General features: G+C 40.8%; 1 protein-coding gene across 3 annotated transcripts in view; it reads right to left on the reverse strand.

Annotated features, from left to right (window-relative positions):
* The window catches only part of CAP2 (cyclase associated actin cytoskeleton regulatory protein 2), a 133,408-nt gene that overhangs the window by 10,773 nt on the left and 100,792 nt on the right, over nucleotides 1-21,843 (reverse strand). For all 3 annotated transcript variants that reach the window (XM_069493750.1, XM_069493751.1, XM_069493748.1), the window contains 4 exons: nucleotides 7,133-7,322; nucleotides 5,886-6,061; nucleotides 4,628-4,751; nucleotides 4,443-4,525 (listed from right to left, as the gene is read on the reverse strand). In XM_069493750.1, coding sequence (XP_069349851.1) covers nucleotides 4,443-4,525; nucleotides 4,628-4,751; nucleotides 5,886-6,061; nucleotides 7,133-7,322 — 573 coding nt within the window. The remainder of the gene's footprint in view (nucleotides 1-4,442; nucleotides 4,526-4,627; nucleotides 4,752-5,885; nucleotides 6,062-7,132; nucleotides 7,323-21,843) is intronic.

Here is a 21,843-nt window from a genome sequence, read left to right on the forward strand (position 1 = left end):
TCTATTGCCCAGGCTAGAGTGCAGTGGAGTCATCATAGCCCACAGCAACCTAAAACTCCTGGGCTCAAGCAATCCTCCTGTCTCAGCCTCCCAAGTAGCTGGGACTACAGGCATACACCACCACACCCAGCTAAATTTTTTCTACTTTTAGTGGTGATAGAGTCTCACTCTTGCTCAGGCTGGTCTTGAACTCCTGAGCTCAAGCGATCATCCCACCTCGCCCTCCCAGAGTGCTGGGATTACAGGTGTGAGCCACTGTGTCTGGCCTACAAATCCTTTTTGATTATCTGCAATGCAAGTATCTTTATTCAATCCATGGCTTGTCTTTCAGCTTTCCATATGATGTCTTCTGTTAAACATATAATTTTAATTTTAATGTGGCTAAACTGACCAGTCCTTTTCTTTATAATTATGCTTTTTGACTTTAATTTATTTCCTGCCAAGGCCATGAAGTTTTTCTTCTATGTGTTATCAAAGTTTAAAAGTACTTTCTTTTCACAATTAGGACTTTGCTTTTATGCATGATGTGAGGGTAGGAATTTAGCATATTTTTTCCCACATAGATAATCAATTGTACTAAAATACATTTCCATGTATACATCCATCTATTTCAGGGCTTGTTAGTCTGTTTCATTAGTCCATTTTTTTTTTTTTTGAGACAGAGTCTCACTTTGTTGCCCGGGCTAGAGTGAGTGCCATGGCATCAGCCTAGCTCATAGCAACCTCAAACTCCTGGGCTTAAGCGATCCTACCGCCTCAGCCTCCCGAGTAGCTGGGACTACAGGCATGTGCCACCATGCCCGGCTAATTTTTTCTATATATATTTTTAGTTGGCCAGATAATTTCTTTCTATTTTTTTAGTAGAGATGGTGTCTCGCTCTTGCTCAGGCTGGTCTCAAACTCCTGACCTCGAGCGATCCACCTGCCTCGGCCTCCCAGAGTGCTAGGGTTACAGGAATGAGCCACCACGCCCGGCCTAGTCTATTTTCTTATATGTCCAACAATATAACACTTTAAAATGACTCAATATCAGGTAGGCAAGTTCCTTCACCTTGTTCATTTTCTTTTAAATTGTATTAGCTATTCTTGTTCATTTGTCTTCCAAATGAATTTTAAAACCATTTTTCATTAAAAATCCTGTTGAGATTTTGAGCTGAATTTCGTTGAACTTATATGTTAAATAAATATATGTTAAATAAATTGATAGTGATGTCTTTCTGTCCATTTATTTGCATCTCTTTTGAGTTCTTCATGAATATCTCTCATTTCTGTTGTTTAATTTTTTTCTAGGTACCTTACAGTTTTGTTCCTATTTTAATCTTATTTTCTATGACATTTTCTTTTCTTTTTTTTTGTTTTGAGACAGAGTCTCACTCTGTTGCCCGGGCTAGAGTGTCATGGCGTCAGCCTAGCTCACAGTAACCTCAAACTCCTGGGCTCAAGTGATCCAACTGCCTCAGCCTCCCGAGTAGCTGGGACTACAGGCATGCGCCACCATGCCCGGCTAATTTTTTCTATATATATTTTTAGTTGGCCAGCTAATTTCTTTCTATTTTTAGTAGAGACGGGGTCTCGCTCTTGCTCAGGCTGGTCTTGAACTCCTGAGCTCAAATAATCCGCCCGCCTCGGCCTCCCAGGGTGCTAGGATTACAGACGTGAGCCATGGCATCCGGCCTCTAATTACATTTTCTAAAACTTATTTGTGGTATAAAGAAATGTTATTAATTTCTGCATGTTCATATTGTATCCACCCTTCTTGCTGAATGTTTCTTGAGTTTTATAGTTTGTTGAATTTCTTGGAGTTTATATAAAAGCAATCATTTTTTGGCAAATAAAGACATTTTTGTCTCTTCCTTTTCCAATGTTATAGCTCTCAATTATTTTTCTTATCTTATTGCATGATTTAGAATATTTAATGCATTATTGAACAGAAGCAGTCACAGAAGAGATTCTCTTCTTGTTTCTGACATTAGTGGGAATTCTTCAAAAGTTTCAAATAAAGTATAACTTTTGCTGTAGGATTTTGATAAATACTCTTAATTCAGTTACAGAATACAGTATATTGTCTGATTTTTTTCAAGGATTATCAGATATAGATATATCTATTTGTATATATGTATTTATATGTGTGCATTTAGAAAAAGGAAATAATGCTTTATATAATGGTATAGAACTTTCCTCTTTTTTTTTTTTCGGTAGAGACAGGGTCTCATTATGTTCTCCAGGCTGGTCTTGAACTTAAGGCAATCTTCTTGCCTTAGCCTCCCAAAATTCTGGGAGTACAGGCAAGAACCACTGTGCCCAGCCCAGAAGTTTTAAAGTTTTAGTTAGACATATCTATCCTTTTTGAAAATTTCTTCCATTTCTTCCCGATTTAGAATTTTTTTTCTCCCTCCAGAAATTTGAAGAATATTTAGAACTTTTACTTTCCTCATAGTTTCATGTTTTATATTTAATTCACCTGGTTTTGTATTTTGTACGTGATGTACTTATGGTAAAAAAAAATAATGCTCACTCCTTAAATATGGTTTCATAATTGCTACCCAATCCCATTTCTGTAAGAATAAAAGGGAGCTTGAAATAAACTCTCTAAAATTAAGGTGTGTGTGTTAAATTAGATTATTTCCAAGATAGTTTTCAATTGTAACACACTATGATTGTAATCATTATGGCTAAATATGCATCTCTGCCATAGAATATTACTTCACTGTTATTTCTAGTCTTTTGTGGTTTTTTTTTTTTTTTAAATTAAAAAATAATGTGAAGTGGGAGAAAGCCTGGATCTTTACATAGGAACTTCCACTATCCAAAACAGCTTTTCAGAGAGTGTGGACTCATTATTAGGTTTCTATGAACCATAATCATTCTTGGGCTTTTTCTGATGATGAGTGATTTCTTTAAAATTTTCATGCATAATACTTTGGGAAAAGTAGTGTTATTAAATGAATAAATGTGGTGATCAGAAATACTGAATTGGGAGATAGTGCTGCCAGAATATAAGCTTCATGTGGGCAAGAATGTTTGTCTCATTTGCTCAGTGCTATTTTTAGTGTCGAGAACAGTGCCTGGCATATCAGACATGTTCAACAAATATATGCAAGAATGAACAAATGCATGAATGCATGTTACACGCTAAGTGGCCTCAGGCCAATTACTCACATGTTAGAATCTAGGGTGTGCCCCGAGGATGATCGAGTTTCCCTGTTTGCAGAGTGAAGGTAGTAATAGGATATATGTCTGTGGGGAATCATTTGGTTGTTTTCTTTTAAATGGTGTTCCATCAAGGAATGGAATTTATGAAAAAGTGGAGGCAGAAAGGTCAAGAAGAAGGGGATTTACCTAGAGGCACTTAAGAAAACATATGGGACTAGAACTGAGTATTTATGTGTAAGAAACAAACGCATCCATAGAGATTCTGTGGCAGGAGTGCTTAGAATTTGGGCTGGAGGGGACCTTAAAATCACCCAGCTGACCTCCCTGTGCTTCAGGACAGGGAACTCGGCACAGAGATGAACGGCCCAAGTGCGCACGCAGGGAGGGTGGGGCTGGCTCCAGTGTCCAGGCCTCACGATGCCAAGTCGGGGCCATTTCCATTCAGCAGATCAGCAAAACCAACTTCTTAAATGACAGTTAGCAAAACGTAAAACGTACAATCAAGTGTCCTCTGGTTAAAAGTGTCAGTTGTGAAAAGCCCAGTAGAGCAAAAGAGAAAGAGGCCTGGAATCCAATTTTAACGAGCACCATTTAAAAAATATCAGATGGTAAAGGGTAATTAACAATATGAAAAGAGTGTAATCAAAGAAGTTATAGTTGGCTGAAGGTAAGAACTCCTTTAGTTTTTGCTGTATTGTAAAATCTCATTTGGCTAAATCAAAATTACTAGAGGAATACAGATTTTCTTATGTTTTGCAAATTCAATTCCAATTCTACTTTTCTGATTATCTTACTGATTCTTTAGAAAAACTTTCCTTCTTCCTTAACCAGGACCAACTTTTCCTGGGGGATGGGGGGAAATGTTCTCTTTGGGGTGGTGCTATTACGCTAGGAGAATCTCTTAGTATTTTTATTCATGCATTAACTGATCCATTCCAATCATGCACTCATCAAACATTTATTGGATGCCTAGTGTGTAAAGGTACTGCGTACATTTCTGGGGCTGTAAAGATATAGTTAGCTGTCCTTGAACTAGAGATGGTGAGCCAATAAGTAATTGAAGCACAAAATGGGGGGTATTATAAGAGATTGAAAAGGAGGAGCTAACACTGTCTAAGAAATAAGATAGGGCTCCACAGAGGAGGTGATAACAGGCTGTATTTAGAGGGAATGGGACCAGGAGTCTTTTTAGGTGGACATGGAGAAGGATGGGGCCCTCCTTGCAGGCAGAATGGATGGTCTATGCAAAGCCATGGCCAGGGCAGAGTGTGGCTGGGAGGGCCACTTACCTGGATTTGAATGTCCTTAGAGTTGATCACTTCTACAATGCCCACCACATTGTCAAACACCAGGGCAAACTTCTTACAGTTGTCTAAAAAAAAAAAAAACAAAAAAACAAACTCCACTAAATACACAGAGCATATTTATACAAAACAACTCACATCTCAATTACAGAGTCATAGTTCTGCCCTACCAATTATAATGGAGTTTACTTTCCCTTTTATCTGGAGAGTTGATTTGTCGCATTTGAAAATGTAAGCCACTTGTTTCAGCTCAGTTTCTGAAATCACAAGGTCATTTCTGTCCTCCTGGTACTCCTAAAATTAAATTGGATACAAATATTAAATATAAAAATATACAAACTGCATCCACGGCACACTGAAATTACTACGGAGTTCAGCATGAATTACATCTGGGCGATATGTTCTTTCTTTCAGAGGCTTCTCCTTACAGATGAAACCGTAGGTCTCACCCTGTCCTCGTAACGATGGGAACGGATGGAACCGCTGCTTAGAAGCAGGTCGGTATCCCTTCCTAAGCATCAGGTACCAGGCACCTGGCTAGCGGGTGGGGGCCTGGGCAGGGATAGGAGAGCTTTTTGTGGAGTCACTGATGCTGAGTCTAGACTTGATGCTGCGGCAAAATCTGCCATGTCAAATAGGAGTTGGGCAAACAGGCTGGTGAAGGGTCAGGACGATGGTCTAAGCCACTGTGTGTTTTCAGGCCGTGACAACCTTTCCAGGTACTCTGGATCTTCATCTTTGGAGAATCCCCCTGGATTGGCAGGGGACACCAGTTTTCACTCCCATCGAAGCGTTTATGTCCTGCTTGCACACCTGGCGGTGGCAGGTAGCAGCAGTAAGGAGCAGTTACATCAGTGCCTCCATCTGCAGGACTGAACGAAACATCCCGCAGCAGATCAGGATGGGGCACAGACCCCCCCCACCCCCGGTTCCACATGTTAATGGTTTCCCTCGCTGCCTGGTTAAAAGCTTATCGGAAGAGTCGTCAAATAAATAGAGACAGAAATTAGATTGGTAATTGCCAGGAGTTGGGGGGAGGGGAATATTGTTTAATGGCACGGAGTTTTGGCTCTGCAAGATGATAGGAGTTCTGTGCATGGGTGGTGGTGACGGTTGCCCAACAGTGTGAATGGACTTAACGCCACTGAACTGCACACTTAAACTTGGTTAATGGTCAATTTCATGTTATATGTATCTTACCATCATTTAAAAATATTTTTTTAAAGCTGAAGAAAAGAATGAGAACTAGTGAAAACAAATAAAGCTTATGGAAGCATTCAAAAATGCCCTGGTATGTATTCTAGCAAGTGGTTTTTACCTGTTACGTACCTCTTATGACCTTAGATCCTTAAGACCTTGGTAAATGGTTTAGCTGTTGACCCTTTCATTGGAGCGTGTCAGGAATAAAGGTTAAAGGGCTTCACTCACCACTCTCCATTTCTTTCCTTCCAGCTCGAACACAGGAGCGTGTTTCTGAGAAGGATGAGATTTGGGAGATGTGGGACTTGGAGTGTGGCTTTTGGTTGGAGAGCGTGTTTGCCCTCCTTGAGCTCGTAGGCTGGGATTCTTGTATGTCTTCTGGTCATCTGTGACATGCCGCAGCCCTGTGATAACACACAAGGACATAATTTCCTTTATAGGGAAAGGGAAGTGTTCCCAACTTGCTAGATCACCACGATGCAAAGAGCATAAAAACTTTTGGTAATGCTATTTTCAGAAGAGTCTAGTGCTTTCTCAAGGTTAGGATGCAGAGCCTGAGTCTTGTATAAGTTTAGAGTTGACAGAAGCACCGTAAGTATTTTTTAACTCGAGGAAGTGCTCCCTTCAGGAGATAAGATGATAGATAAAAATTCTACAAAGAGCAAACCACTTCACCAAAAGGATCAAATTCTACAAAGAGCAACCTACCTCATCAAAAATTCTTTTCTTATGGCTAAAGCGTTTGACAGACATAGCCTAAAAGGTTAGAGCATTCCAGTTGAGTATATATCAGAATATGGAATCAACTTTAGGGTCACAAGTCCAGTCCTTTACTTTGCAAATTAGTTTCAGAGGGAATAGTGAAGCCAGTTGGAACCAGAGAAAAATTTAGAATTTTGGGTTCTTAGCTCCCAGCCCAGTATAGGGGGACACTCACACCCTAACTCCTATCCCCTGTGCAGTGCAAAAATACATGTACACAAAGTTTCTGGCAACATGACTGTATGGTTTAGAATGCACGTGCTCCTGATCCTAATATATTGTAAATGCATGATTTTTTTTTAAATTAACCATTCACCATGAGAACAAAGACAGTTCAATGATATAATTCTTTGACAAGCCTGTACACTGTTTCAGGACAGAGGTGCTAGTGTTTGCCATTTTTATTTCACTTGCTCTTGATGCATGGGTTGTAGAGGATGCTGCAGAAGCTTCAGGGGCAGAAGTGATGATGCAGCACAGTGGTCCACTTAGAACTCAGAGTCTCTGAGTTCTTTCTGGTCTGTGCAGTGGCCTCCTGAGCCTGCCTGCCTGGACATGAAGAACACTGAGGCTCCTGCCTTCCTGGCAGCGGCCTCCTCCCCGCCGTGCGCTGGGGACAGGATGGAATGATGTGCCCATTCCTGGGGCTCTGGGGCTCCGTGTGCCTGGAGCCAGAGGGAAAGGGAGGCAGCTTCAAGGTCTTGTTTTCTCACCTTTCGTGATTGCTTCTCCCTGGTTAAGCTGGGCGAATAAAGCGGAGCGTGAGGGAGAGGACTCTTCTTTTCTGCCTTCATTCTCGAAAAGGGGAGGTGGCCCTGGAGGAGGTGGAGGAGGAGGGGGTGGAGGAAAGCCAGGGCCAGAGGAGAGGACTGAAAATGCTGATACCGCGGACGCTACGGGACCCTGTGAAGACAGAAGACAGAGAGTGTCGCACTGAGACTGCGGCCCTTGCTGGGATTTTGCCTGAGTGACCCAGATCCTGCTGCCGATGAAGGAGTAGGGTTCAAACCTTACCAAAGGCTCCCAGAGGGCACACCTGTGCATCATGGAGCTGTGTGGGAGGACCTGAACCAAGGGGGGATCTGCCTTGGGAACACGGAGCATGACTCGGCTATACCACTCCGTCAGTAGAATCTACGGGGCCAGGAGCCTCACTGCCAACTCAGAGGCAAACAAAGCCATAGTCACAAGTTCATGTCTAAGGCTCAGACATGAATGAAACTGGGCGTTGGCCAACTTAGAATCATGAGAAAAAAGTGATCCAGTTAATAGAAGGATTAGCTTTTTTGAGACAACGGAAACCAGGGCAACCAATGAGAGAGGGAAAAAGAGAGAGAGGTGAAAAATATTCAGTGGTTATTAGATGTTTTAGAACCCTTTTGAGCAGCTAAAAAGAAACACACAGAAACTCGCTGGAACTCATTTTCCAAGTATGCATGCCTCCACCCGACCCTCAAACAGGGACCATATGCGACCTGGATGCTTGTCAAACCCGAAGGTGATGCTTGCTCAGGACCCATCTGACAGTTCATCAAATGCTGGTTATTCGTGGACCAAGTGAAAATAAGATTCTTCCTGAGCAAGATCCACGCTTACTCTTATTTTCTCTTTGTTTTCAATATGAAGGTCTAACAAATTCAAATAGCAATAACAGGCAATGGACAAGAGAGGGATTTAATGTTTTAAAAGGACCCCACAGATGAGATTCTCAAAGAGCTTAAAACTGGTAGGATAGAAACTCCCACACACAACAAACTTGGGATATATATCATTTTACTTTTAAACTCTCAAGTAGAACTGTATACCCATGAGGAATTATAAGCTAATTCAATTACAAGCTACTTCAGTAGTCAGGAAACTTAAAAAATTTGATAGTGATGGAATTGTGACTTAGACATATATATTTTCAATACCAAATACAAAAGGTAAAGCATGGCTTAAGTGCTAAATGTTAACAAACACAGCATATCCTTATTGTTACAAACAACTCAGTATTATGAAGTATCAAAATCAGAAGGTTTTAATCTGCAGTTTTCCGTTGGAAAAAAAAAACCAAGCTATTTTCAAAGTACTTACGTAATTCTTATTAGCTGTAGAATCATGCTGAAAATAAAAGATGATTCTCTTATTCAGAATGCATGTCTTTAAAAACTCAGCAGGCTGGAAAGCTCATCTCCTGAAGATACAATTTGCGACGGTTTTTGTTTCTAAGGAAGACCAGCCTGACTCCATCAGGATTCTCGGGTCAAGTAGAAAAGGATTTCACAGTTCTCAAGACTGACCAATTTTTTCCCTGTATCGTCAATGTTTTCTATTATGTCACTTGGGTGAAATTTGAGAATTTGCTCTGAATCATAAAGACCATATAATATAAGCTTTGTACATCAAATAATATACCAGTCCTCAGTGACAGACACTGAGAACCACAAAGTATTACTTTTACTCACAAACACGCCATAACTCATGTAGTCGGCGAAGGGACAGACCCCCTCCCCCAATATCTGAAACTCTGAGGCTCTAAAGTCCTCTTACTTTGTGGAAAGGGGAGAAAGTGCTGGCTTCTAACTCTTAGAATGATTTAGATGTCTCTCTTGCTCTCAGAATTCAGAGCCTCTCTCCAAGAGCCCTTAAAGGACACTGAAACGAATAAGCCATATATTCAACTTTTTGGAACTTTGATACATTCAGATGGCTGACCCAGGAATACCAGACAAAGGATTTACTGCTACCAATGTTGAAAATAAAAGCCAAAAAATAAGGGAAATCAGGACCCGTTGAAACTCTGTCTTGGACTAATCCTTTGTACGTCCTGGCTCGTTCCTGTATCAGCCCCAGGGAGTGCACAATACCAGGCTCTTGTTTCCAAGGTTACTTTGCAATTAGCATTCAGGAGCTTTACTGTACAGCGGACTCGAAATCAAACTGATTAGACATTCCCTTAACTGGATCTCCGTGGGCTGCCCCTTGCAGAGTAACTTATCTTTGCCTCTTTCTCCTCTTCTCTTTCTGTAGGACAGTACAGCACATGACACCAGAGCTTTCTGCATTGTCGTATGTGCCTGGCCACGAGTGCTGGCCACACCGACTGGAACCACACAGCCTGACACTAAGTCTTCAGGCGCCCCAATAAAAAACAGATGGTTAGAGATGGGAAGGGAGTTGGGGACTGTGGAAAGTATAGTATGGACCAGGCTCTGAGCATTTTCATTCATTCATTCATTCATTCAACAGATCAACAGATATTAAAAATTTTTTTTTTTTTTTTTGAAACAAGATCTTGCTCTGTCACCCAGGCTGGAGTGCAATGGCCTGATCATAGCTCACTGCAACCTTGAACTCCTGGGCTCAAATGATCCTCCCACCTCAGCCTCCCGAGTAACTGGGACTATAGGCATGCACCACCATGCCCAGCTAATCAATAGATATTTAATGCTTAGTATATGACAGGCTCTATGCTAGGAGTTCCCAAACTTGTCTGAACATTAGAAGCATCTGGGGATCTGTTAAAAATCCCAAAGTCCAGGCCATGTTATAGAAATATTCTTTGGGGTAGTGTGGAGAGGAGGGACACAGGCATCTGTACTTTTTGAAGCTCCCTAGGTGATTCCAATGTGCAGACAAATTTGGGAACAACCACTCTTTCCTATGTGCTGACATTAATCCTAATCATCACAACATATTGTTAGGATTGTATTGAAATCTCTTTTTAACAGAAAGTAAAGCAGGAAATCAGAAAGGCTGCTTAAATTCCCCATTAAATGGCCAGTCAATGGTAAAGACATCCAATCACATATCTGCCTGATTCTAAAGCCTTCTTCAGGGAAATACTTTATGCTATATTTAGATTTTTTTTTTTTTTGGTCTTAAATAGTCATTAGTCAAATCAAAGAACCAGAGGTGTGGGCTACTTTGACACATATGCAGTGTTGCTCTTGGGCCTGTGGCTAGAATGCACATGACTAAAGTATTGGGAGGTGGTGCAATAATCTGGCTCTGTTTTTTTTAAATTTCAAAATATTAAGGGAGTCCAAATATTTTTGTTATATGGATAGCTTTCATAATGCTTAAGTCAGTGTGTCCATCACCCAAATAGTGTTCATTATACCTGTTAGGTAGGTTTTTATCTCTTCCCTCCCTCCTGTCCCCTTCTTGATTTCCAATGACTTTTACTTCTCCCTGTGCCCATGTATGTCCATAGATTAGGTCCAAATTATTAGGGAGCACATGTGGTGTTTGTTTTTCCATTCCTGAGACAGTTCACTTGGGATAATGGTCTCCAGTTCCATCCAAATTGCTGCAAAAGACATTAGTTCATTCATTTTATTTTTGAGATAGAGTCTCGCTCTGTTGCCCTGGCTAGAGTGCAGTGGCATCATCATAGCTTGCTGCAATCTCCACCTCCTGGGCTCAAGCTATCCTCCTGCCTCAGTCTCCCGATTAGCTGGGACTACAGGTGCATGCCACCACATCCAGCTAATTTTTCTATTTTTTGTAGAAATGAGGTCTCGCTCTTGCTCAGGCTGGTGTTGAACTCCTAAGCTCAAGAAATCCCCCTGCCTTGGCCTCCCAGAGTGCTAGGATTATAGGCAAGAGCCACTGTGCCCGGCCAATTCATTCCTTTTTATGGGTGAGTAGTACTCCATGGTGTGTGTATATATACATATATTTATGTGTATATACATTTTGTTAATCCACTTATGAATTGATGGGCACTTAGGTTGATTCCACATCTTTGAGATTGTGAACTGTGCTGCTATAAACATTTGAGTGCTGGCGTCTTTCTGATAAAATGACTTCTTTTCCTTTGGGTAGATACTTAGTAGTGGGATTGCTGGATCAAATCGTAGGTCTACTTTTAGTTGAGGAATCTCCATACTGTTTTCCACAGATATTGTGCTAATCTGCAGTCCCACCTTCAGTGTATAAGCATTCCTTCCTCACTGCATCCATGCCAGCAGATTGTTTTTTGACTATTGTTTGGTTTTTGACTTTTTAATAATAGCCATTCTGACAGGGGTAAGGTGAAAATGTAGGAAAAACTCTTCTAAATATCAGCCTAGGCAAAGAATTTATGACTAAGACCCCAAAGGCAATTACAGCAATAGCAAAAATAAATAAATGGGACTTGATTAAATCAAAAAGCTTCTGCATAGCAAAGAAAATGGTCAACAGAACAAATAGACAACCTACAAAATGGGAGAAAATATTTCAGACTATACATCCAATAAAAGGCTAATACCCAGAATCTACAGAGAACTCAAACAAATCAGCAAGAAACAAACAACAAACCCATTAAAAAGTGGGCAAAAGATATGAACAGATGCTTTTCAAAAGAAGATAGACAAATGGCCAACAAACATAAAAAAATGCTCAATGTCACTAGTCATCAGGGAAATGTAAATTAAAACCACAATGACTCAGTTTTATCTGTGCTACTCCTCACTCCATCCTTCTATTGCCTTACACACTGACTGAGCTTCTACAGCGACTCTGGAATCAGTCTTGATCCTACGGGGTCATAAGATGTCTTGGGCTTTGACACTAGTACCTCAGTATCAAGTCATCCTTGATGCTGGTTTGTTGTTTATTTTTTAAGAAACAGGGTCTCACTCTCACTCAGGCTGGAGTGCAGTATGTGATCATAGCTCACTGCAGCCTCAAACTCCTGGGCTCAATCCATCCTCCTGCCTCAGCTCCCCAAGTAACTAGGCCTACAGACATGTGCCACTGTGCCTGGCTAATTTTTAAACTTTTTGTGGAGACAGGGTCTCACTATGTTGCCCAGGCTGGTCTCAAACTTCTGGACTCAAGTGATGCCCTCACCTTGGCCTTCCGAAGTGCTGGGATTACAGGTGTGAGCCCATGTCCAGCCCCCAAATATTATCTTTCTACCTGCCTAACATCACTTGCAACTGTCCATTCCTTACCATCCCCATTACTATGCCATAGTTTAGATGCTCATCTTCTTACCCCTGGGACCTTACAACTTTCTCCTCTGGGCTCTTCTGCTGGCCTTATGTAGCCATTATTTATATGCAATCTAAATATTATATAGTCATAGTATGGATGTCAAATAACAGACAACCTGTCACGGGCCTTGATGCTGGTTTTGTCATGACTCTGTGGCCTGGCTCTAGAAATTGGCCTCTTGCCTTGTTAAGTTTTCCTGAGTATCCACTGGTTCTAGTAATGAGCTACTTGTGCCCAGATCTATGCTCTCTCCAGTGCTCAAGTTGTTTTGGGATGGGCTCCTGACCCGTCTCCTGGGGACAAGAGGTTAAAGGGCACTGCCCCTCAGTGTGATTTCCTTTCCTAGAAAGAATCTCATGACGGAGGGAATGCACTGGGTTGTCTAGACTGGATAGAAAGAGTGGGTGAGCCCAGGGCCTGTAGCCTCGGTTGCCCAGCGAGTGATCCACCACTTCTCGTTCCCAGTGGGCAACTGTGGGGCAGCGGGGCTCAGAAGAGGGGGGCACTGGCCGAGGGCAGATTGTGCACCCTTTACAATTTGAGTTAGGTCAGTCTGGAGATGTGGAAGGACGGCCCCCAGGGGGCAAACTTGTCTGGGAGGCGCCGAGGATGAGGGCTGGGAAGAGCCCTGCCCCAGGAACCCGAGAGGGATATCCCATGACAGGTTCTCTTCCCTACCGTTCACCAGTGAAAGTCTTGAGAACCTACAGAGTTAGCCTGCACATGGCATTCATCCTCCAAACACAGGCTCTGTGCTCAGATCTGCACATGCAGAATAAAACAAAGGCCTTTAACAAGAGATGTCACTTACTTGGAAACTATCTGAATATTTTTGGTCCTTCTCAAAAGAAGGCTTTTCTTAACATATTCTTTCACAGTGTGTTTTACCCTAACAATCAATTACTTTCATTTTATTTCTACAGTGTAGAATCATCCATCTAAAAGCTCAAGACCTAAAGGATTATGAAGGTTTGGGATTTGCACAAGGTCACAAAGACAGGAAAGTGAAGTTGAGAACTGAATGGATGTATCCTGTGTTGGAACCTGAAGAGAGAAAGACTTAACCTTAGTTAAGTGCAATGACCACACAAACGCTTTTTTAAAAAACCACTTTGTTCTGGGGGATGGTCATGCTTAAAGCTCTGACTTGGGTGGAGCAAAGGCAATATATGTAACCTGAACATTTGTACCCCCATAATATGCTGAAATAAAAAATAATTAAAAAAAACGCTCCACTTTCTCTTAGCACATCCAGAGCATTAAAACAAACAAACAAACACACTTTGTTATGTTGATGTAATGAGTCTCTTAAGTATCTAGAGCTCTAGACTGGAAACGACTGAAAAATACATTTTATTAAAGTCATTGTAACAATGGCTTACAACTTAAATAAAAGGAAAGCAGCACATTTATGATTTTAACTGGCCATCGTCAGGGTGCAAAAGTTCACTCATGTGGCAAGAATACAGCATAAAACCTAAAAATGCTGCTTTTAAGGTCTATTAAGATTAATTTTGAGAGCAGATGTTTGAATTACATACTTTTTTTTCTTGGCACAAAGACTTTAAAAAAGTTACTGTACTGCAAATCCCTTTCTCTAAGTTAATTTCAACTGCCCTGGGAACAGCTGCCTCTTCTGTTTTTAAGTATACGAACTGCAACTATAAAATAATGAAACCATTGTATGCAGCATGTGAAAAGTAATTTTTTGTAATTTTTGGTTGCATATATTAGATACATTAGGGCATTAAATATGAAATGTCCCATTTCAAATCAAAACTGTAGTTTATTGTATCTCAAATAAGAAGCAGTACAATTAATCAAAGTATGCCCAAACTATGGACACAGTTTTGTCATCTTAAAGGTAGCTTGTTTATGCCAGCATCAAAGAAACCTGGAGATGAAACTGTGAAAGGTGTTTTCCATGGCTTGTTGAGAACTGAATATTTTTCTTTGCAAGAAGAGGTCCAATGCCTGGAAGAAGTGGTAGTCAGTTGGTGCAACATCTGGTAAATACAGTGGATGACAGAGAGTTTCCAAGACCAGCCTCTGTAGTTTGAGCAGCATTGTTTTATGTGACATGTGGTCTTGCAAGAGGATTGGCCTGTCTCTACTGACCAGTCTCAGCTGCTTAATTGCAAGCATCCTCATCATTTCATTCAATTGGTTGCAGCAGACAGCCACTGTCATCGATAGACCAGGTTTCATGAAGCTGTAGTGGGTAATACCAGCACTGGAGCACCAAACACACACCATTAGCTTTTTTTGATGAATATTCAGTTTTGAACTGTGTTTCCGCACTTCATCTTTATCCAACCGTTGTGCCGAATGCTTGCAATTGTCAAAAAGAATCCATTTTTCATCACACATAACAATACGGTATAGAAATGGTTCACCTTTATGTTGTGACAGCAAAGTAAGGCAAGCTTCGAGATGATTTCTCTTCTGAAGCTCGTTTAATTCACGTGGAACCCATCTATCCAGCTTCTTTACCTTGCCCATTTGTTCCAAATGGTCCAATATTGTTCAAATACTAACATGAAACCTTGCTGTTAATTCACATGTGGGTTGAGATGGATTCATTTCCACTATAGCTTTTAGCTCATCATTATACACCTTGGTCTCAGGTCACCCACATGGGTCATCTTCAAGATTAAAATCACTAGAATGGAACTTCTTAAACCACTGATGTACTGTGTGTTCATTACCCACATCCTTCCCAACACTTCATTGATATTTCGAGCTGCCTGCCCTGCATTGGCTCCACGATGGAACTCATATTAAAAAATAACACGAATTTTTTGACTTATCCATGGTTTCATAAAAATTAGGTTATTAAGTATGAAATGTCCGATTTCGTTTCAAGTATGAAATGTCTACTAATTTCCTTAAGTACTAAGTCTGACAGTTGATATCTCTGACACTTTTCTTTGACACTTCTTTCTTTTTTTTGTCTCGAAGGTACATCCTCATTCTTTCAAACGCATGTTTTTGGCTTGTGATTATTTTTCAATTTTTTTTAGAGCAATTTTTATGAAACCATGGATAAGTAAAAACTTCATGTTATTTTTGAATATGAGTGGACCATATGCTTTGTTGCTCAGGCTGGTCTCAAACTTCTGGCCTCAAGCAATCCTCCTGCCTTGGCCTCCCAAAGTGCTGGGATTATAGGCATGAATCACCACACTCAGGCAAAATTCATTTTCATTAGATGTTACTTCTTGAGATAATTACTAGTCATTTTATTACTCTAGAATTTAGATTTTATTATGAATGGGAAATTACTTCCAGTTCTCCACATTGCCTTCCTCGTGGCAATTAACACCCTACTTTTATCTTCTGCTCCCTACCACAAACACCACTGCCTTAATTATCCAGTTAATTCAAATAGAGTCTAAATTTGGATCTAATAATCTATAAAAATTGCTCTATTATTTCTGAGTTTATAGAAAGTAGGACTAATTAGGGTACTTTTAGAAAGAGGTTTTATATGTTTGTGAGAAAATTAAGCAAACAGTGAAACATATCTGCTTAAGTTAAAAAAAATAGCTACAATGAAAAGTTTAGCATTTAAAATTTTCTGTAATTCTGTCCCAGATAATTCAATTGTTTGGAAATTTTCAACTTTCACATTTTAAATTCAAAGAGTTTTCAAACCCAACAGTAAGTGTGGCAGACGATTTGGTCTAAATAGAATCTAATGCCTAATAGATAGATTGAAAATGAATCAAGGCTGGGCGTGGTGGCTCACGCCTGTAATCCTAGTTCTCTGGGAGGCCGAGGTGGGTGGATCGCTCAAGGTCAGGAGTTCTAGACCAGCCTGAGCAAGAGCGAGACCCCGTCTCTACTAAAAATAGAAAGAACTTATCTGGCCAACTAAAATATATATAGAAAAAATTAGCCGGGCATGGTGGCGCATGCCTGTAGTCCCAGCTACTCGGGAGGCTGAGACAGGAGGATCGCTTAAGCCCAGGAGTTTGAGGTTGCTGTGAGCTAGGCTGACGCCACGGCACTCACTCTAGCCCAGGCAATAAAGTGAGACTCTGTCTCAAAAAAAATAAATAAATAAATAAATAAAATAAAATAAAAATGTATCTGTCCACTCAATAAACATTTACTGAGTGCTACCTTGCTGGGAATGTGGTTCAGGATGAGGAAATAGGCCTAAGTCCTGTTTTTTAAGAAGCTCATAATCTAGTGGGGGTGGCACACGCACAAATAAGTAACTGCAGATGTGACCTGGTAAGCGTTATACATCACAGGAACAGGGGACGCTGGGGCAGGAAGGAGGGAGTGAGCAGCTGCCCTTGGGAGAGAGGGGTCCGCGGCCAGAGGCTGCTGTGGTTCAGGCCTGGGTGATTTGCGGTATCTTTATCCTAAGAGGAGCCACTGAGCTGGTTTAAGCATGGGAGAAATGTATGGAGGTAACATCGATCTCCAACTCCAAGAACACAGCAGGAAACCTATTAGTGCTTTTACCAATTTTTAAAAAGCAGAGACCAAGAAAGCCAAAATATCACATGACATCTCTTCGAACAGGTGGATTATGTTGCTCAGAACATAGCTTTTGCTAAGATGTTTCTTCTCTAAAACTAGCTTATAGTAGTAATATTTTGAGCCACCTGTCTTTAAGTATTTGTGAAGATTGTAGAGCAAGCCACAAAATGAGGTGGCTGACATGCAGTGGGGCTGTTCTTGGATTTTACCTCTTTCCCACCCTTCCTTCACTAACCTTCCCCGCAGTTGTTCTTCACGGACACACACTTACAGCTCCTTTCTGTTTCTCAGTCACACTGTCCATCTCTGAACCACCCTGACCCATGAATCACCCGCCTTACCAGTAATGATCTCTAGGTAGCAGTGATAACTTACATGTGCCCCACTATATACTTTAAAAGCAATTTAAATAACACAAATCCACTTAAATCACAAGTACACTTACATCTTCATGCCACAAATATAGAGGCTAACAATGCTTTACAGCTTGACATTTTATAAAATGCTGTTTATTAATTTTTCCAAAGATAAAGAATCTCAAATGGGCTTGTACAATGTGGCACATAAAATATGAGAGTGATAAATCTATCATAATAGGAGGGAGTGATTAAAAGAAAGAACTACCACTTTCAGAATTAGACTAACCTTTTATACACATAAATCAGACGGTCTTCCTAGCAGCAAACAAATATTTCACAGAGTCATGATTTAGAGTTGATGTCAAAACTAATTTCTTTCTATTTTCTGCAAGATGTACTTTGATCAACAACTTAGTGAAATTGATACAGATTTCCAAATCTTTCAATTTCTACAAGACCTTGCAATTTTTACATTCATATTTATATCATACTTTCATTAGAAGACTGTAATAATCAAGAAAAAAGTTTGCACATAAACTAACAGATGGCCACCATGTACAAGGTTAAGTATAAGCCAAAATGAATTTATTACTTTTATCTCTATTCTCTTGTTTTTATCACTTCTTAGAATTTTGAGACTTCTTCTTCCAGTGAAAACAAAGTCCCTTGGGGGCCTTTCTAAGAAAACAGAATTGTTAATCGTACCACCATGAAGTTCACGTAATGTTTTAAGCATGTGTTTTTTTTTTTTTTTGAGACAGAGTCTCACTCTGTTGCCCAGGCTAGAGTGAGTGCCGTGGCGTCAGCCTAGCTCACAGCAACCTCAAACTCCTGGGCTCAAGCGATCCTCCTGCCTCAGCCTCCCGAGTACCTGGGACTACAGGCATGCGCCACCATGCCTGGCTAATTTTTTCTATATATATTTTTAGATGTCCATATAATTTCTTTCTATTTTTAGTAGAGACGGGGTCTCGCTCTTGCTCAGGCTGGTCTCAAACTCCTGAGCTCAAATGATCCACCCGCATCGCCTCCCAGAGTGCTAGGATTACAGGCGTGAGCCACTGCGCCCGGCCTTAAGCATGCGTTTATTAATAATTTTTAAAAAGTGAATTTGTGGAATATTTCCTATTCCATCTATGAGAATAAAACAGTACTAGAAATTTCATGTTCCCATAAAAGTACTGGTACTTATATGAGTCAAAATAAAAAGATGATCCCACAAGTACAAAGGAAACGTGGGGCCATTTTGATCAGTTTTCTTCAGAGACAAAGCTCCCAACACCCTCATCCTCAAGACAGAAATACTTGAGAAAGGCCATTAAAAACCCACATCTCATGGTTGTGTCAATGATTTCTGAACTCTTCCTCACTCCTCCCACCCTCCTGTGGACCCTGTATGTCATTCTGTTGATGACCTGGAAAGATCTGAGCTTTGGCAGCAGATGAACAAAAGACAGAACAAGAAACAAAGTTGCTTTGGAGATGTAATAACAGCTTTAGACCCGAAAACAGCCTGGGAGTAACATACATAGTCTATATTAGCACATGTAAACCAGTAACTTAGTGTTTTTATGCCTGTTGTTCTCTTAATTTATACTGAGGTACAAATTGTGTATAAATTATATAGATGTTCCCCCAAAATGTATTTAATTACACCTAACCTACTGAACATCATAGCTTAGCCTGGCCTACCTTAAATGTGCCAGAAGACTTCCATAAAACCATAGGCAAAACCACCTAACACAAAGCCTATTTTATATTAAAGTGTTGAGTATCTCATGTAATTTATGGAATACTCTATTGAAAGTGATAAATGGAATGGTTGTGTGAGTAGTGGAACCATCAATGTAGGTTGGGAACCATCTGTATATTCAGATGTGGCCCCTCAAAACACACAGGTGGTGATTTCTGTCCTACATGCCCAATTTTTGATAAAGGAAGACCAAGTACTCAGAGCAGAGTCCAGAAGAATATACTGACCACAATCTAATGTGCTCAAGTGATCCAGATATTCTGCATAAATTTTCCTGGTATGTAGCCTTAATTATTAGTTTGGCTTTGCTGCTGATATCTGGACCAAATCTGGAATTTCCAGATTGTCTTTTCTTCCTGTCTGCCAGCACGGGCAACTTGAAAATACAATTTCTCCTTAAAAAAAAAAGGAAAGATAAAATTAAATTTTCCGTGGGAAAACTTTCCAGGGTTAAAGATAGCAGAGTATACCCATCAAAGAGACAAACTCTAGAGAGCAGACAGTTATATAAAGACCTAGAAGGACATGTGGCTTGAATTAGCTGGACAACCACTCCATTTGGCCAGAAGAGCCTAAGTCTGAATTACCAATGAATTCAAGTTTTTGTTTTTCTTTCAGATTTTTAGGGTCATAAAGAATCATTGTACTTTCTCAAATTATCCATACTTAGTAAACAGTAGAGGTGGGGCTGAAGGCAAATAATAGCCATTAGGAAGATTACTTACATTTGGCTCTATATTGTATATGTATTTTGGAAAATTATTTGGGAATAAATATTTTTTTTTTTTTTTTGTGACAGAGTCTCACTCTGTTGCCCAGGCTAGAGTGAGTGCCGTGGCGTCAGCCTAGCTCACAGCAACCTCAAACTCCTGGGCTCAAGCGATCCTCCTGTCTCAGCCTCCCGAGTAGCTGGGACTACAGGCATGCGCCACCATGCCCGGCTAATTTTTTCTATATATATTTTTAGCTGTCCATATAATTTCTTTCTATTTTTTTAGTAGAGATGGGGTCTCGCTCTTGCTCAGGCTGGTCTCGAACTCCTGAGCTCAAACGATCCGCCCACCTCGGCCTCCCAGAGTGCTAGGATTACAGGCGTGAGTCACCGCGCCCGGCCGGAAAAATATTTTTGATTAAAGAAAAAAAGCATTGCTTGAGGCCAGGAGTTCAAGACCAGCCTGGGCAACATAATGAGACTCTGTCTCTACAAAAGATAAAAAAATTAGCCAGGTATGGTGATGCATGCCTCTAGTCCCAGCTACTGAGGAGGCTGAGGCAGGAGGCTAGCTTGAGCTCAGGAGTTCGAGGCTGCAGTGAGCTATGACTGTGCCACTGTATTCCTGCCTGGGTGGCAGAGTGAGACCCCATCTCTAAAAAAAAAAAAACAAAACACAAAAAAACCCCAAAACCCCAGAAGCATCAACATCTCCTGAGCTTTCTAGCTGAGGCACACCAAAACAGAGTAAGGATTCTCTCAAATTCAGTTCCAAAATTCATGGGAAGGGCTACATGGTGCTTAGACCTAGGGAAGCGGCTGTGATTAGCTTAGTTTGTATCAAGGTTACAGCCTAGACTACAAAACTGTGGCCAGGGCTTGTCTGTGTATTCTATTTTACGAAGAGTTTGTTTTACCTTTAGAAGATAATCTACCCCTTCTCCACTTCTCCCTTCTTAAAAAAAGCGTTTTCTTTTTTTTTTTTTTTTTTTTTTACCTAATCTCATATTAGCTGAGTTTATACCAACTGAGAATGAGAGGCAGCAGTTGGTGACAAGAGACAAGAGCAGAGGAGGCACTGGTGACCAGTGGTCATTCCCGTAATAAAATGCATTGTCCATTCCCATTCGCATCATTGGACAGAAGAAGTTAAGACATATTTCTTTACATGACTCTTGAACAATGGACATGATCTGTAGTTAATGAAATAACACTTTGGAAATTTCATCGTAAAGAAATGTGATTGCCAGTCAACACGTTCAAATTAGCAGATACGTATGAACACCGCCTGTTTCCAAGGCCCCGTACCAGTCACCACTGCAGATTCCAGGCTGTGTTAGAAACAGACCCTGCTTTCGATGAGCTCACAGCTGAGGAGGAGAGAGAAGACACTTCAGTGTTCTCAGATGTGACAGGCACTTGGCTCTTGGTCTTTGGGTCCTTGCTCAATTTACTATCTGGAAAACTCTTACATAGCCTTCAAACCTCAACTCAAATGTGTCTCTCTCTTCTTTTGTAGCTTTTCCGGAACTCTCCTAGGAGGAAATTCCCTGTTTCTCTATTACAAGAATCCATTAGGACACTCATCATGACTCTTCACACTATAGCGTCATCATTTGCCTGTGAATTCAGGTTTGATCATCTCCGAGCCCAAGCTGTGATGAGCCACTTGTCATTCATCTTAATGTCACCAGAAGTGTGGCGCAGCGCCTGAAACACGGTAGATGCTGAGAAAGTGCTAAGCATCATAAAAGTAGCAGAGATTTTCAGAAGCGCTGTGAAGCTTCTGGGAGGAAAAGGCTAACCTCCAGCATGGGGTAGGCATGGTGATAAACAGATCAGAGAAGCTTCTTGAGCAAAGACTGTTTACATAGAACTTGAACTTGAAGGATGGATAGGATTTGACACAAGGAAGCAAGAGGAAGAGGATTCTAGGAAGATTCTAGGACATGAGTGGAATTGCTAACACTCACAGAGGAACTCAGCAGATCCATAGTAGTATCGTCTTTCAAAGCACGACCTTCCGATGCTAGAAGTTTAACGAAACTACCACTCCTCAAACTGTCTTTTAGGATTGCCTTCAGATTCACTTACAGAAACATACACACCAAAGAACCACTCATGCCTTTATAC

Source organism: Eulemur rufifrons, chromosome 18, assembly GCF_041146395.1.
Source record: "Eulemur rufifrons isolate Redbay chromosome 18, OSU_ERuf_1, whole genome shotgun sequence".
NCBI classification, from domain to species: domain Eukaryota; kingdom Metazoa; phylum Chordata; class Mammalia; order Primates; family Lemuridae; genus Eulemur; species Eulemur rufifrons.